The 13,254-nt window shown below is 39.4% G+C and overlaps 1 protein-coding gene across 1 annotated transcript in view; it reads left to right on the plus strand.

The window, feature by feature from the left end:
* The window catches only part of LOC121943499 (cullin-5-like), a 13,137-nt gene extending 434 nt beyond the window's left edge, over nucleotides 1–12,703 (plus strand). The window contains exons 2-19 of the mRNA XM_042487019.1: nucleotides 1,704–1,813; nucleotides 3,632–3,731; nucleotides 4,488–4,664; nucleotides 5,003–5,144; nucleotides 5,267–5,412; nucleotides 5,665–5,745; nucleotides 5,955–6,048; nucleotides 7,404–7,534; nucleotides 7,990–8,097; nucleotides 8,803–8,867; nucleotides 9,018–9,150; nucleotides 9,260–9,391; nucleotides 9,880–10,003; nucleotides 10,325–10,500; nucleotides 11,023–11,184; nucleotides 11,874–11,992; nucleotides 12,302–12,425; nucleotides 12,665–12,703. Coding sequence (XP_042342953.1) covers nucleotides 1,704–1,813; nucleotides 3,632–3,731; nucleotides 4,488–4,664; nucleotides 5,003–5,144; nucleotides 5,267–5,412; nucleotides 5,665–5,745; nucleotides 5,955–6,048; nucleotides 7,404–7,534; nucleotides 7,990–8,097; nucleotides 8,803–8,867; nucleotides 9,018–9,150; nucleotides 9,260–9,391; nucleotides 9,880–10,003; nucleotides 10,325–10,500; nucleotides 11,023–11,184; nucleotides 11,874–11,992; nucleotides 12,302–12,425; nucleotides 12,665–12,703 — 2,163 coding nt within the window. The remainder of the gene's footprint in view (nucleotides 1–1,703; nucleotides 1,814–3,631; nucleotides 3,732–4,487; nucleotides 4,665–5,002; nucleotides 5,145–5,266; nucleotides 5,413–5,664; nucleotides 5,746–5,954; nucleotides 6,049–7,403; nucleotides 7,535–7,989; nucleotides 8,098–8,802; nucleotides 8,868–9,017; nucleotides 9,151–9,259; nucleotides 9,392–9,879; nucleotides 10,004–10,324; nucleotides 10,501–11,022; nucleotides 11,185–11,873; nucleotides 11,993–12,301; nucleotides 12,426–12,664) is intronic.
* The last annotated feature ends 551 nt before the right edge of the window (nucleotides 12,704–13,254 follow it).

Consider the following 13,254-nt stretch of genomic DNA (forward strand, 5'->3'; position numbering starts at 1 on the left):
CGAGGGGGGCAAACTTTGACACCCTCCCGCCGCAGCGCGAGCCGTTAACTGATGTCTTTTTGGGTAACTGATGCTAACACTTTTTCTTGTGGCGAGCTAACAAGCTCCTGTCAGAATGACAAACTGTACCGTCTGTGTCCACCACAAGGCCCAGTTTAAACACCGTCTCTCCCAGTACAGGTACTGACTGGTCTGTCTGAAAGGTGGACTGTCCAGGTGTTGTCATAATCAATGATTAAAAGGTGAAATTAAATGGTCACAACAGAGGGTCATCCCTATGTCCTAGAGGTCTTTATTATCTTAAAGGTCCCACACTATGCTATTTTTTTTTTTTAGCTTCATACGTTTTTAGCTTCATACGCATGCTTTGCATGCTTTAATGTCCAAAAAACACGTTATTTTCCCCACATTGTCCGTCTGAATATACCTGCATTCACTTTCTTTCTAAACCACTAGCATGGTCAGTGCTGGGTCCTAAAACCCGGAAACCCGTTAGCATTTCAGCACCTCTGGTTACCTCGTCTCAAAGGTAGTGTGTTTTGTAAATGGGTTTTTGCTCAGAAGCCACAAATAAGGTCTGTGCCTGACACGCGATGAGGAGACTTTTCTCTTTTTTATTATTTTAGGGACAGGCTCTAGAAGACATGCTGTAATTGTATTTTTTACACACACACACACACACACACACACACACACACACACACACGTTTTACATATGATTTATTGTCTACTCTAATGGAAGTGTAGTTTGTCCATATACGTGACTGTCAGAATGTCATCAAGCCGAACCGCGCTGAACACGACCTTACAGTCTTGCAGAGTAGTTTATTTATAACCTGACATTTGCTTTTACTTTGGGCCATTACATTTAGGCTTAAATCTTGAAAGTGTTCATTTGTGAAGATTATCTTTCTGAGTCAAGCTTGCAAGGATCATAAACATTTGTTTACCACAGAGCTTATTTTCTGCAATGATCCAAAATCCAATGGAAAAATCCCTGGGGCACTCTATATGTATCATATGTTACAATAAGCATTTCTGGCATATTTATGTAAAAAAGTACAGAAGAGTCATTCTTTTTGATGCTAATGTTGAATACAGAGTCCAAGTGCACATGCGTAACATCCGTCTTTGTCTTGCATTCACAGTGAATGGGGACTGTGGGATCCTGACACTTAGTATACTATCAGCAGCAAGTATTTTTCTCATTTGACCAGACAAACTGTAGTGGTTAAAACTAACTATAACGTTTCCATTCTGGTTGAAATAAAGTGCAAAAATAATCCTTTGACATGCTGATATCTCATGTTTTTAGCTAACTACAAACATTTTTTAGCATTTCAGCCATTGTTTACATATTGTAAACATATTTTTTTCTTTCCACAGATTATCTGTCTCATTTAGTGCTCTGTGAATATAGTGAAAGTTTCAGCAAGTATGAGAAAAAGTCATGTCATTTAAGTTGCCACCTACAGCCATGATAAAAAAATATAAGTGTCATATAAAAAGCACAACTTAATCAAAAGCTATTTTATTGCGGTAACATTTGAAAATCTAATAACCCTGCTTGACTCTGGCTCTTTTTGTATTTGTCTTTTTGAATCTTTGCAATTCTATCTTTGTCTTCTCTTACTTTCTCTCCCCCAACACCTCCCTTCTCATCTGCTTCCTCCCACTACATCCATCCTGTGTCTCTTCTCCAGAACAAGGGGTCCCTGCAGTTTGAGGACAAGTGGGATCTGATGCGGCCCATCGTCCTCAAGCTGCTCAGACAGGAAGCCGTCACCAAGCAACAGTGGTTCGACTTGTTCTCGTAAGAGATGCTCTCTGCTCCGTCCCTTACTTCCTGCTGTCTTATTTAGGGAAGTGGTCCGATGCAGGATCAGCACAGCTGCTACTGCTGCCTCATATCCTGAAAACAGACTGAACAACAGACCGCTCACAAATCACAGCAAACTATTTTAGTGCATTTCAGTGGCACACACATTCAATAACTAGGCTTAGTTTTTAGCAACAGGTGTTGTGCGTTACATAATCCACTATACAATGTCGAACATTTGTAGGTAAGCCTGTTGTTGGATTGTGTCCCTCTCATAAACAGAGATGGAAAAGAGTCGTGTTTCCAGTGCTTAACTGCCACAACTTATAGACAGAATCAAAAGCCTTTATTGTCATTATACAATCCATAATAAAATTAAAAATGCTTCACCAATACATTAAGGTGCAAATAGTATAAAATATAAAGAGGAAAAAAAGAGAAAAAAAATGGAGAAAAAGAAAAAGTTTGGAAAAGTGATAAAAAAGAGATTTATTTAAAAAAATAACAAGAAAAAGATTTAAAAAATAGAAATAAAAAAATAAGAAAAGAGAAAAAAGAATTAAAAAAAAATATAAATAGAAAATTAAAAGAATTTGAAAAAAAAGGGAGAGATTTAAGCTTCTGCATCCATGCACACCACCACCTTGTTGATGTCCAGCTGCCTCTAGAAATACTAATAATAGTGAGCTACTTTTGATGCTAATTTTAAAAGTCTCATTTTGGGAATTTAATGTTAGTAATTATCTTCCATATGTTAAAGTGTTTCCCTATGAAGCAGGATGTGTTGGGGTTGCTTAACATTGTGAGCAATTTGATTTTAAGACACAAATTACAATGTTGCTGCCTTTTTTATTTAGATCAAAGCTGAGATCGCAGGTCTTTTTCTGAGTTTAGCAGGTGTGAGGAGGATTAAATTATTGTTGTTCCTATGGTACATTAACAACAACCTACAAATACTGTACATTTAATAGGTTTGTTTGTCCCCTGTTAATTTGGGGAGGGGGGTTTCTTATTCAAATTGATTGTATGAGGACAGAGATTGTCTCCTTGAGGCTGATTTGTCATTTTGGGTTATAGAAATAAAACTGACTTATCTTACTGAGTTATTAGGATTTAGGGGAATCCATTAGCAGAGATGGAGTATTATATAATAAGTATGTTTTCATTAGGTTATAGTCCCCTAAAAATAAACGCTGTGTTTTCGTTACCTTAGAATGAGCTGTTTATATCCACATAGGGAGTGGGTCCTCATCCACAGCACGGCTCATTCCTATGAAATTTGCTCAGTGATGCATGAACCCAAATGTTACCAGACCTGGATCAAATCCTAAAATGAGTAATTTCACAGTGGTTCCTCTGCAACAAGACAAACATCCCCCTAAAAAACTTCAAATTTTAAACATGACATTAAACCAGTTTAAATGCCTGTGTCTGTTTGTTTTGGAGAACAAGAAACCTCTGTGGATCATTTTATTCCTGGTAAAAACTTCTGAACAATAAACCCAGAAAAAAATCCTAACAAGGAATTCATACTTTGCACATTGGTGAATTTTGAGCTGGTTGTAAATCTGAAAACATCACTGCTAGATGCCACTAAATCCGACACCCTGCTCCTTTGAATAAAGAGAGGAGTGGAGATTTCATGTGTTTAAGAAGAGGAAGATGCTATTGCTGTTTTTGGTGTTGAGAAATACAATGAGAAGTGTTCTGCAAGAACACTATACTTTATGTGTGTTTGCAACATGCTGAGTAAAAGCTCAGGAGAGTTTGACTTAACAGCCTTGTCCCATTAACTTCTTGTCTGCCCTCCAGAGATGTCCATGCCGTGTGTCTATGGGATGATAAAGGACCAGCCAAAATCCACCAAGCCCTTAAAGAAGATATCCTAGACTTCATCAAACAAGCACAGGCTGTAAGTGGTGTCTCTATGAGTGTGTGTTATTTGCATTCCATCTGTGCTGCTTCTTCCCAAAGTCTGCTGTCATGTCCTTAGATGATAGAGGACAGATGGAGGACAGTTGACTGTTGTTTTTTTTTTAACTTTACAAATTTCAGAATTGGTCCCTGGAATATTGTGCTGTCCATGGTGTTGGAAAAAGTGAATGGTCTAGTCCAGGGATACTCAACTTACTTTGCTTGGGGGCCATTTTTGCATACATGTTTCTGGCATTTTAGGACATTTCTAGAAGTTTAGGATTTTTCCAGGAATTTAGGACAATTTTTGCATGTTTCTCAGGTTTTTGGACGTTTCTAGGATTTGAGGACATTATGGGCTTAGCTACTTCCTCTGTCAGCGGGTGCAGGGGATCCACCACTGACACGTTTTTTTTGATGAACAAGTTCTATTTTGATGTTGTTTTATGCACTCTAGCACTTTGTGTATATTAAAACTGCAAAAACAATTCCCAGTGCAACTCACTTAATTTTTAATGTCAATTAGAAAATGGTTGGAGGGCCACCTGGCACCTCATCGGGGGCCAGATTTGGTCAGTGGGCTGTGAGTTGAGTATCACTGGTGTACTTCATTGTTTAGATGCTGCCACACATCTGTTTTGGAAAGTAATAGACAAAGACATGTAGAGCTAATACTGCAGAGAGCAAAGCATCAAAAGTGTTCATTGGTTGACTTGTAGCATCTAACTGTTGCTTGCATCTGTTGCCATGGCAGCGGGTGCTGAGCCACCAGGACGACACAGCGCTGCTAAAGGCCTACATTGTAGAGTGGAGGAAGTTCTTCACCCAGTGCGACATCCTGCCCAAACCCTTCTGTCAGCTGGAGATCACGCTCATGGGCAAACAGGGCAGCAACAAGAAAACAAACATGGAGGACAGCATCGTACGTAAGGTGAGGGCAAAGCTGAGCAACAATAAGCACAAAGAAGAAAAATGATATGTAAGACATAGCACCAACAGTGAATAAATAAGGGTCAGTCAGCCTAAAAATCGTGAGAGAACAGCTTGAAGTATTAGTCATGTGAACTTTGTTTGACCCCTGTGAGGATAGAACATCTCTGAAAAAGGGTTTTATGATAAAGTGCTACAGAGAGGGAAGTTGTGCTTCAGCAGGCAGACAGAAGAAGTTTTGTTAAAAGGACTATTCTTAGATGGCAGGAAATGAAGGGTAACTTAATATTTAACATTTTTGGTGCACATTTATTACTGCCCTAAATTTATTATTTGCAGCTGATGTTGGACACGTGGAATGAGTCGATCTTTTCCAACATCAAGAGTCGACTACAGGACAGCGCCATGAAACTAGTGCACGCTGAGAGGCAGGGGGAGGCCTTTGACTCCCAGCTCGTTATAGGAGTACGAGAGTCATACGGTAAGCCAAAAACAAGGAAACACAAAGAGAAAACATTAACATTAATGTGTGACCTTATTTATAACAAGCACAACAGTGAGTGACCAGTTTTTGTGCCAATCTCTGTGCTTCCCTCCCACCAGTGAACCTGTGTTCGAATCCAGAGGACAAGCTGCAGATCTACAGGGATAACTTTGAGAAAGCTTACCTGGACTCCACAGAAAGGTTTTACAGAACACAGGCGCCATCCTACCTGCAACAGAACGGCGTCCAGAACTACATGAAATATGTACGCCGCTATGATGCTTATTGTTAGTGTTGGCATAAAGGATGTGGTTTAATATGAGAAAAAGAATGCCATTAACGAATGCTCTGATGAAAGAGGGAGTGCATCTAATGAGCTGACAAATGTATTTAAGCTTTGAAATGACATCAAAAAGTTGTTACCTTGGGTGTCTGTATGGAAAAGTTTTAAACGTTGGTTCATTCTGTGTTTGTATAATTTTAATTCTTATTATCTGTGTTTTGTGTTTCCCTGCAGGCAGATGCAAAGCTGAGAGAAGAGGAGAAGAGAGCACTTAGATATCTAGAGACACGTCGTGAATGTAACTCTGTTCAAGCAGTAAGTCCTTCACAGGATCCAAAGTATCAATACAAATTTAATATATCATGTTTGTTTTCAGTCTCTTCAGCCAGTTATTTCTGTGAGCCATCCTGAATTATTCCTCTGTATTTTTAGGTCATCTTTTCAGACCTGAGCTGCAGACTGTCAGCCTGCAGCTCAGGAGTGTAGTGTTGTACTGAGTCTTTGCTCTCTGTGTATCCTCACAGCTTATGGAGTGTTGTGTGAACGCTCTGGTGACCTCGTTTAAAGAGACCATCTTGGCTGAATGTCCAGGGATGATCAAACGAAATGAGACAGACAGTAAGTTCTGCTGCTCTGTTGACACATTGTGGGTTTTTTTTAAATGCAGCACAATGAAGTAAGACACAAATGTCTGCTGTTGGTAGTGGCGTCAACATTCACTATTGCGTCAATCAGATCAGCCAGCAAGGCCAGTCAAGCTGTACAACTTGCAAACCACTATTATTGTTATCATAGGCTTGGATACTGAACACAATAAAAATCTCACTGTGACTCTGTAGTCAGGACACTATTAAAGTCTTCTGCTGCTCTATGCTCCCCCAGAAGCCTCCTCTCCCCTCAAGGTGCATTTAAGGGATCTGAAGATCCTCCGTGATGATGAGGGCAATGTCCCAGGTCGTGGGACAAGAGAGAAGGAGAGGAAGCATAAAGCCTAATTTATGTTTAGGTGCGCGACACTTGATGAGTGCCGTTCAACAGAACTTACGTATTTTTAAGGATTTTTTTTTTTTTTTTTTTGCATTTTCGCCCTTATCGGACAGGACAGAGTGGTTGCGTGAAGGGGGGAGAGAGAGAGAGGAGATGACATGTAGCGTGCATCATTCGTGAGCTGGAATCGAACCCAAGGCTGTGGCACACATGGGGCGCCAGCTCTATCCACTGAGCCACTGGAAGCTCCAGAAATTACATATTTTTGACAGATAAAAATGTCACACCTGGAGAATTTTGTTCTGTTGCGGACATTGTCATATTTTGTCGTGCATTGTGATTGTTATTATTACTATTGTCAGCAGGGAGGCAGTAGCTTTAAATCCACGACTTCAGCCTGCATTCAGCATCTCTGTCCACAGAAGTTGTCTGTCAGCAGCACCTCCTGCTCAGCTGAGAGGACGCCCAAACTGCCTTCACCAGGCCAACTGACAGCAGATATTTACTGAACAAAAATAGTTTCCATGTCAGCACCATAGGAGGAAATCAAGTGTTTGTTTTTGTTGACTCAGTGATTTTATTTCCCTGACCAACGTAGCGAGTGAGGGAATTCTGCCACACAGAGACATACTGGGAGCTGATCAGTCAATAAATATAAAGTTAATAAGATAAACACACATATACAGCGGGGTATTTTTGTTTTTTAAACTGCTGTCTGTGTAAATTAATCCTTACTAAACAGCAACAGAAAGGGACTTGATCTGGGGAAAAAAAGAAACAATACCAAACAATAAGGAAAGATAACTGAAACCTTTTGGCAAAGCATACATTTAAAATGTCATGTGACTGTTTAATTTCTGTCGATCAACACTCTTCAAAAGTCTGGAGCACCCCTAAGCATACACCAGCTGAAGTTAGCTTGATGAAAAGGACCCAGTAAGTTTCGTATCTTGTGTGTGATACTGGTTTTCTTTCTCCATGAGCAGAGCTGCACTTGATGTTTTCACTGATGGACAAGGTTCCCAGTGGGATCGAGCCCATGCTGAAAGACCTGGAAGAACATATCATCAATGCTGGACTTGCAGACATGGTGGCTGCTGCCGAGACGATCACTACTGTACGTGCACAAACACATTCTGCAATAACAATAACCTCATGTCCTTAATCCATGTTGAGCATGCTCTGCCAAAGCTTAAAGTTGTTTATTGGTAAATGCAAAACAATTGAGAAGCAGTCGTTGGCAATAAAATTATTTCTCTAACAATGCTCATTAAAAAAACTACATTAGATTAGTTGTCTTGCTTGTTTTCCTGAAGCATAAAGTCCAAAAGTTTTTCCTGAAGTTTATTGCAGACATTTCTAATCTGGATATGAGTAAGAGTATAAGTTGCTTGATAAGTGTATATTTACATTTTTGTAGCCACACCTTAGTTTGAGGAAAAGCCGTTGTTACAGTTTTACAGGGTCTCCCATTTCACAACATCTATCATAGTTTTAAATGTGTGTATGTGTGTGTGCGCATGCGTGTGTGTGTGTGTGTGTGCGTGTGTGTGTGTGTGTTTGTTTGTCTAGGACTCAGAGAAGTATGTGGAGCAGTTGCTGACTTTGTTTAATCGCTTCAGTAAGCTGGTAAAAGAGGCCTTCCAGGACGACCCCCGCTTCCTCACAGCAAGAGATAAGGTCTGTTATATTTGACTGTATGTGTAAACGAGGAAACTGCAGTTAGAACAGGACTCTGGGAAGCTGTTTTGATCATTTTCACACCATTTATAGACAAAATGAATAATTGATGAAGTAAAGCATAACCAGCTGATTAATAGACAGTTGAATCAATTGTATGTTGTAGCTCTACTAATTCTTGTCCTTAGTTAAGACACATTTTAAAGCCTCCACACTGGCGACTCAAGGATGAACTGATTAGATCTTAGTGGTCAAAGGTCACAGTGACCTTGCATTGCAATTTATTCAAATTTGACACAAACATTCACTTAGACTCAATAATGAGCTGATTAGAATTTAATGGTCAAGGGTCAAGGTCACTGTAAGCTTGCATCTGTCTCATTTTTGTGAACGCAATATCTGAAGCTTGCCTTGAGATGATTTCCTCAAACTTAGCACAAACGTTCACTTGGACTCATTAATGAACTGATCAGAATATGGTGGACAAAGGTCAAAGGTCAAGGTGACCTCATACAACATGTTTTTTGCCATAACTCAAGAAACCTCAAGAGCCACTTTGTAACTGTGCTGATTGTAGAGATATTCCTACTGTGTGATGCGTCCATGTTTTCAGAGACTGGATGTAAACTGTAAGTGGAGCTTGACTGGTGCACGGAGGCAAACAACCTCATGGCAGTAAATCTATTTTTTCCTCTTCCCTTGCAGGCTTACAAGGCTGTTGTCAATGACGCCACAATTTTCAAACTGGAGCTGCCAATGAAACAGAAAGGGTGAGCAGAAACATCTGCTTTGTCCTCGTACATGTGGAATGATCCAGTGTTATTGTACCAAACTTTCACTGCAAGATCGTCCTTACTTTTTGATTGAAATCCGTCACAATGTTGTGGTTTTCATGCAAATGTGTGTGTCCGTCTAACCAGTGTGGGTATGAAGACTCAGCCAGAGTCAAAGTGTCCTGAGCTGCTGGCAAACTACTGTGACATGCTGCTGCGTAAAACTCCGCTCAGCAAGAAACTCACCTCAGAGGAAATCGAGCTCAAACTCAAAGAAGTGGTAAGTCTTTGTCCTGTTAGTCTGGCACTGCTCAGGGCTAACCCGCTTTTAATTGATTTGGTTTTTAGACCACTCCAGTCCCTTTCACATGCCCTTTTCCTCCTTGCAGCTCTTGGTGTTGAAATATGTTCAGAATAAAGACGTGTTCATGCGTTACCACAAAGCTCACCTGACCAGGCGCCTGATTTTGGACATTTCAGCCGACAGCGAGATTGAAGAGAACATGGTGGAATGGCTGAGAGTGAGTTTTCTTAAAATTCTTTGCCAGATGCTCAGGCTGACAATAAATCAAGTGGAAGAGCTTTAATGTGGATCAGTGACACCATAAAGATACTTGAGAACGCCCAATTTTCAATAATCAAATCAAATTTCTTCCAGTGTTAGGGATCAAATGTCCTGCCTGTTTCTCTCAGAAATACATCACAATTCTGATGCTAGATACTATCCAATGCCATTTCATCTGGAATATAAAATGAGGAAATATCTGATCTAACAATAAATAAACAGCAACAAAAATTTGACCAAGAAATTAGTATCAGCTTGGATAGTTTTTGACCCTCTGTCCTAACAAGACATTTTGTTTGTTACTCAAAGTTTAGGTTCAGTAACCAACCTGAGGTAAAAGAAAAAATGTAAGAGAATAGATATGCAGTGAATAATTTTTTCCTTTGCTGTGTTGTCCTCTTTTCTTTCCCTTTGTCCCTCTGTCCTGTTTGTGTTTGATTGTAGGAGGTTGGAATGCCTGCCGATTATGTGAACAAGCTGGCCAGGATGTTTCAGGACATCAAGGTCTCAGAGGACCTCAATCAGGTCTTCAAAGAGATGCACAAACACAACAAGCTGGCACTGCCAGGTAACACACACACACACATGCATACACAACAAGCTTTAGTCTCTTAGAAACAAGATAATTTTATAGAAAACATCATAAGCAAACTTGACACAAGAGTAAAAATTAATAATAATATATTAAAAATTAGTGGAACACTGTCAGACTGTCAGGATTTGGGTGCATTTTTAAATGTTTGTATTTTAGACTTCTTAAGACACCAGTGACAACTTGCATGCTTTTGAGGACTTTTATCAGACTAAATATACCATTAAATGTTTAATATTGACGTGTCTGTGTAAAAGAAAGGCTAATCAGAAATCTTCTCCTGATTTTTGCCTGCAGCGGACAGTGTGAACATTAAGATTTTGAATGCTGGAGCGTGGTCACGAAGCAGTGAGAAGGTTTTTGTCTCGCTGCCCACGGAGCTGGAGGACCTGATCCCCGAGGTGGAAGACTTCTACAAGAGGAATCACAGCGGTCGTAAACTCCACTGGCATCACCTCATGTCCAACGGCATTGTAAGCAAACTATAATAGTAGATTTTTCAGAGTCCCTGCTGCCACTATCAGAATCTCAGACCCTGAAATGTTCCTTTTGATCCTAAAACCTCTCGCTCTCTTTTTCCTGAATTTTGGTCTTCCTTATATTCTTCTTACACTTAAATAATTAGTAATAATGTAGTACATGTATGCATCATTTGAAAGTATCCCTTGTGCGTGTGATGATAGTTCAATCCTGTGCGGCAGAGAAGGACTTTACAAAAAGTACAAAAAAATTACTTAATTTTCAATAAATAAATGTATTAATGATTACAGGATTAATTAATTAAAGGTATAAATAAATAGAGGACTAAATAAATATGGAAATAAATATTAAATGTGTAAATAAATACAGAAATAAATAAATGTATAAATAAAAACAAAATAAATAATGCAAAAACCTGATTATAAACAGGTTATTCATATCCTTGTGAATACACTATGTTGGCACTCTCATCAGCTTCTCTGCCTTCTCCTCTGTTTCTCCTCCCCTCTGCTCAGATCACCTTTAAAAACGAGGTGGGGCAGTACGACCTGGAGGTGACGACGTTCCAGCTTGCCGTGTTGTTTGCCTGGAACCAGAGACCCCGAGAGAGAATCAGCTTTGAGAACCTCAAACTGGCCACTGAGCTGCCTGATGCAGAACTACGCCGCACACTCTGGGTCAGACCAAGGAAACATTTCGAACATTTTATTTAATTCCACCAATGACAGAACAAGTTTACAGTCTAAAGATATTTACTCAGGTTCAATACATTCTTTACAACTTATGGGTTAGAAATAGTGCCTGCACCGCACAGCCTGTGACACCTGAGGGTTAACATCATTTTTACAGCCATTGTTTGGTAAGTCTGCCAGTTGTTACCCACCAACAGTCAGGTTGGAAACATAACAGTATCATAAATCTACATCCGTATAAGACAAAAAACAAACAATTTATTTATGTTGAGGAAGATTGGTGAGAGTGCAAATATAAAAGCCTAAAGCCCTTTTTGCACAGGACAAGTATTAACTGGGGACTTCTCGTCATTTGTACTAATTGCGGAGATTGTCTGTGATCATAAACGTGTGAGTCTGCCATTTCCATTTTCTCCATTCTCTGTTTTTTCAAGATAAAGTTCCACTTTCAAACACAGTGGTTGTGTGTAATAATATTTGTCCCATGCGAACTGGCATGCCAGTGATATGAGGGTTATATTTGTGCAGAAAGAGTGAGATTATAAAGCAGGAAACACACACACACACACACACACACACACACACACACACACACACACAGAGCATTTATAAGTGAAGTACTGATTGTGTTTTATTTCTTAAGACTGACGTCTCCTGCTCTTTCCTCTGTGCAGTCTCTAGTGGCCTTCCCCAAGCTGAAGAGACAGGTGTTGTCGTATGACCCTCCCGTTAGCTCGCCAAAAGACTTCACAGACAGCACGCTCTTCTACGTCAACCAGGAGTTCTCCCTCATGTATGTTACTGCGTTTTTAGAAATGAGAGAAAAAAAATCAGAAAAAAAACTTTTTCCACCTTCAGACTTGTAATACTGAAGAATGTTTATGTTCACAATGACGAAAACAAGTTTATTTTCAGCGAGATGTATTTATAGTTTATCTGTTAAACGTGTTACTGCTTTATAAACTAATATAATTACGTCTAAAAAATCTTTATATTTGTGTGCTAGATATAAATATTTTTACCCCAAAATGAATTAACCAGCAGTTTTCAGTCAATTTAAATATTTGTGGTATTTATTGCGTTGTTTGTGTTATTTTCTCAGCAAAAACTCCAAAGTCCAGAAGCGGGGAAAGATCAATCTAATTGGTCGGCTGCAGCTGACCACAGAGCGAATGAGAGAAGAGGAGAACGAAGGAATCGTTCAGCTCAGAATACTCAGAACTCAGGTACAAACATACACGTAAAAACACTCACAGTGAATTTGTTTTCATGGACCTGGATGATCCGTCTCTGATCGGATTTTGGAGTTTCCTGTTTATGTGTTTGAGAATGTAAACACTACACTCTGTTTATGAGAGACGGGAATATGTTACCTTAGTACTCCGATAGAAACCATCTCCCAAATTTGATCATGGACCAGGAAGAGCCTCATTAACACATTATTCACGTCCATGTAATTGCCCAGGATTTTGCCTTAGCAGTGAAGGGAGAGGGCGACTTGTAGCTGAAGTCTGAAGTTAAATTTCACTGTTAATGTTAAAATGATTTTTTGATTTTTTTTCTCCCTCCTATCTTGTATGTTTTGTGTCTTTTATGTTTTTGTATCTTTGCTGCTGAAGTTTAAATTGTTTGGATTTTGATGTTGCAAATGGACCGTAGCCTCTAAACAGAACACGTCATCATTGTCATCATCTTTCTTTATTTTGTTCTTTTGAGACTTAAGAACCCTGTTTTCTGTGGTGATACAACAGTCAGTGTTAGCAGCACTCCAACAGTTCTTGCTTTAGAGCTGACAATCTTCCTCTATAATCCCAAACAAATTCAATTCAAATTCAATCTTATTGTTAATATTCTTATTATACTCAAAAATGCTCATGCTCAGAGGAAAAGCAGTAGTGATTTAACCCAGTTCGAATACTTTACTCATAAGTCTTAGCTGGTTGATCTTCAAGGTGCGTATCTGTGAGAGAGCAAGAGAGGGGAAGACAAGGTGGACAGTGGACTACTGCATGCAGTGTTTTCATAAATTATTAATGACATGGCACCAAGGTTGAA

This window comes from Plectropomus leopardus, chromosome 5 (genome assembly GCF_008729295.1).
Source record: "Plectropomus leopardus isolate mb chromosome 5, YSFRI_Pleo_2.0, whole genome shotgun sequence".
Classification (NCBI taxonomy): domain Eukaryota; kingdom Metazoa; phylum Chordata; class Actinopteri; order Perciformes; family Serranidae; genus Plectropomus; species Plectropomus leopardus.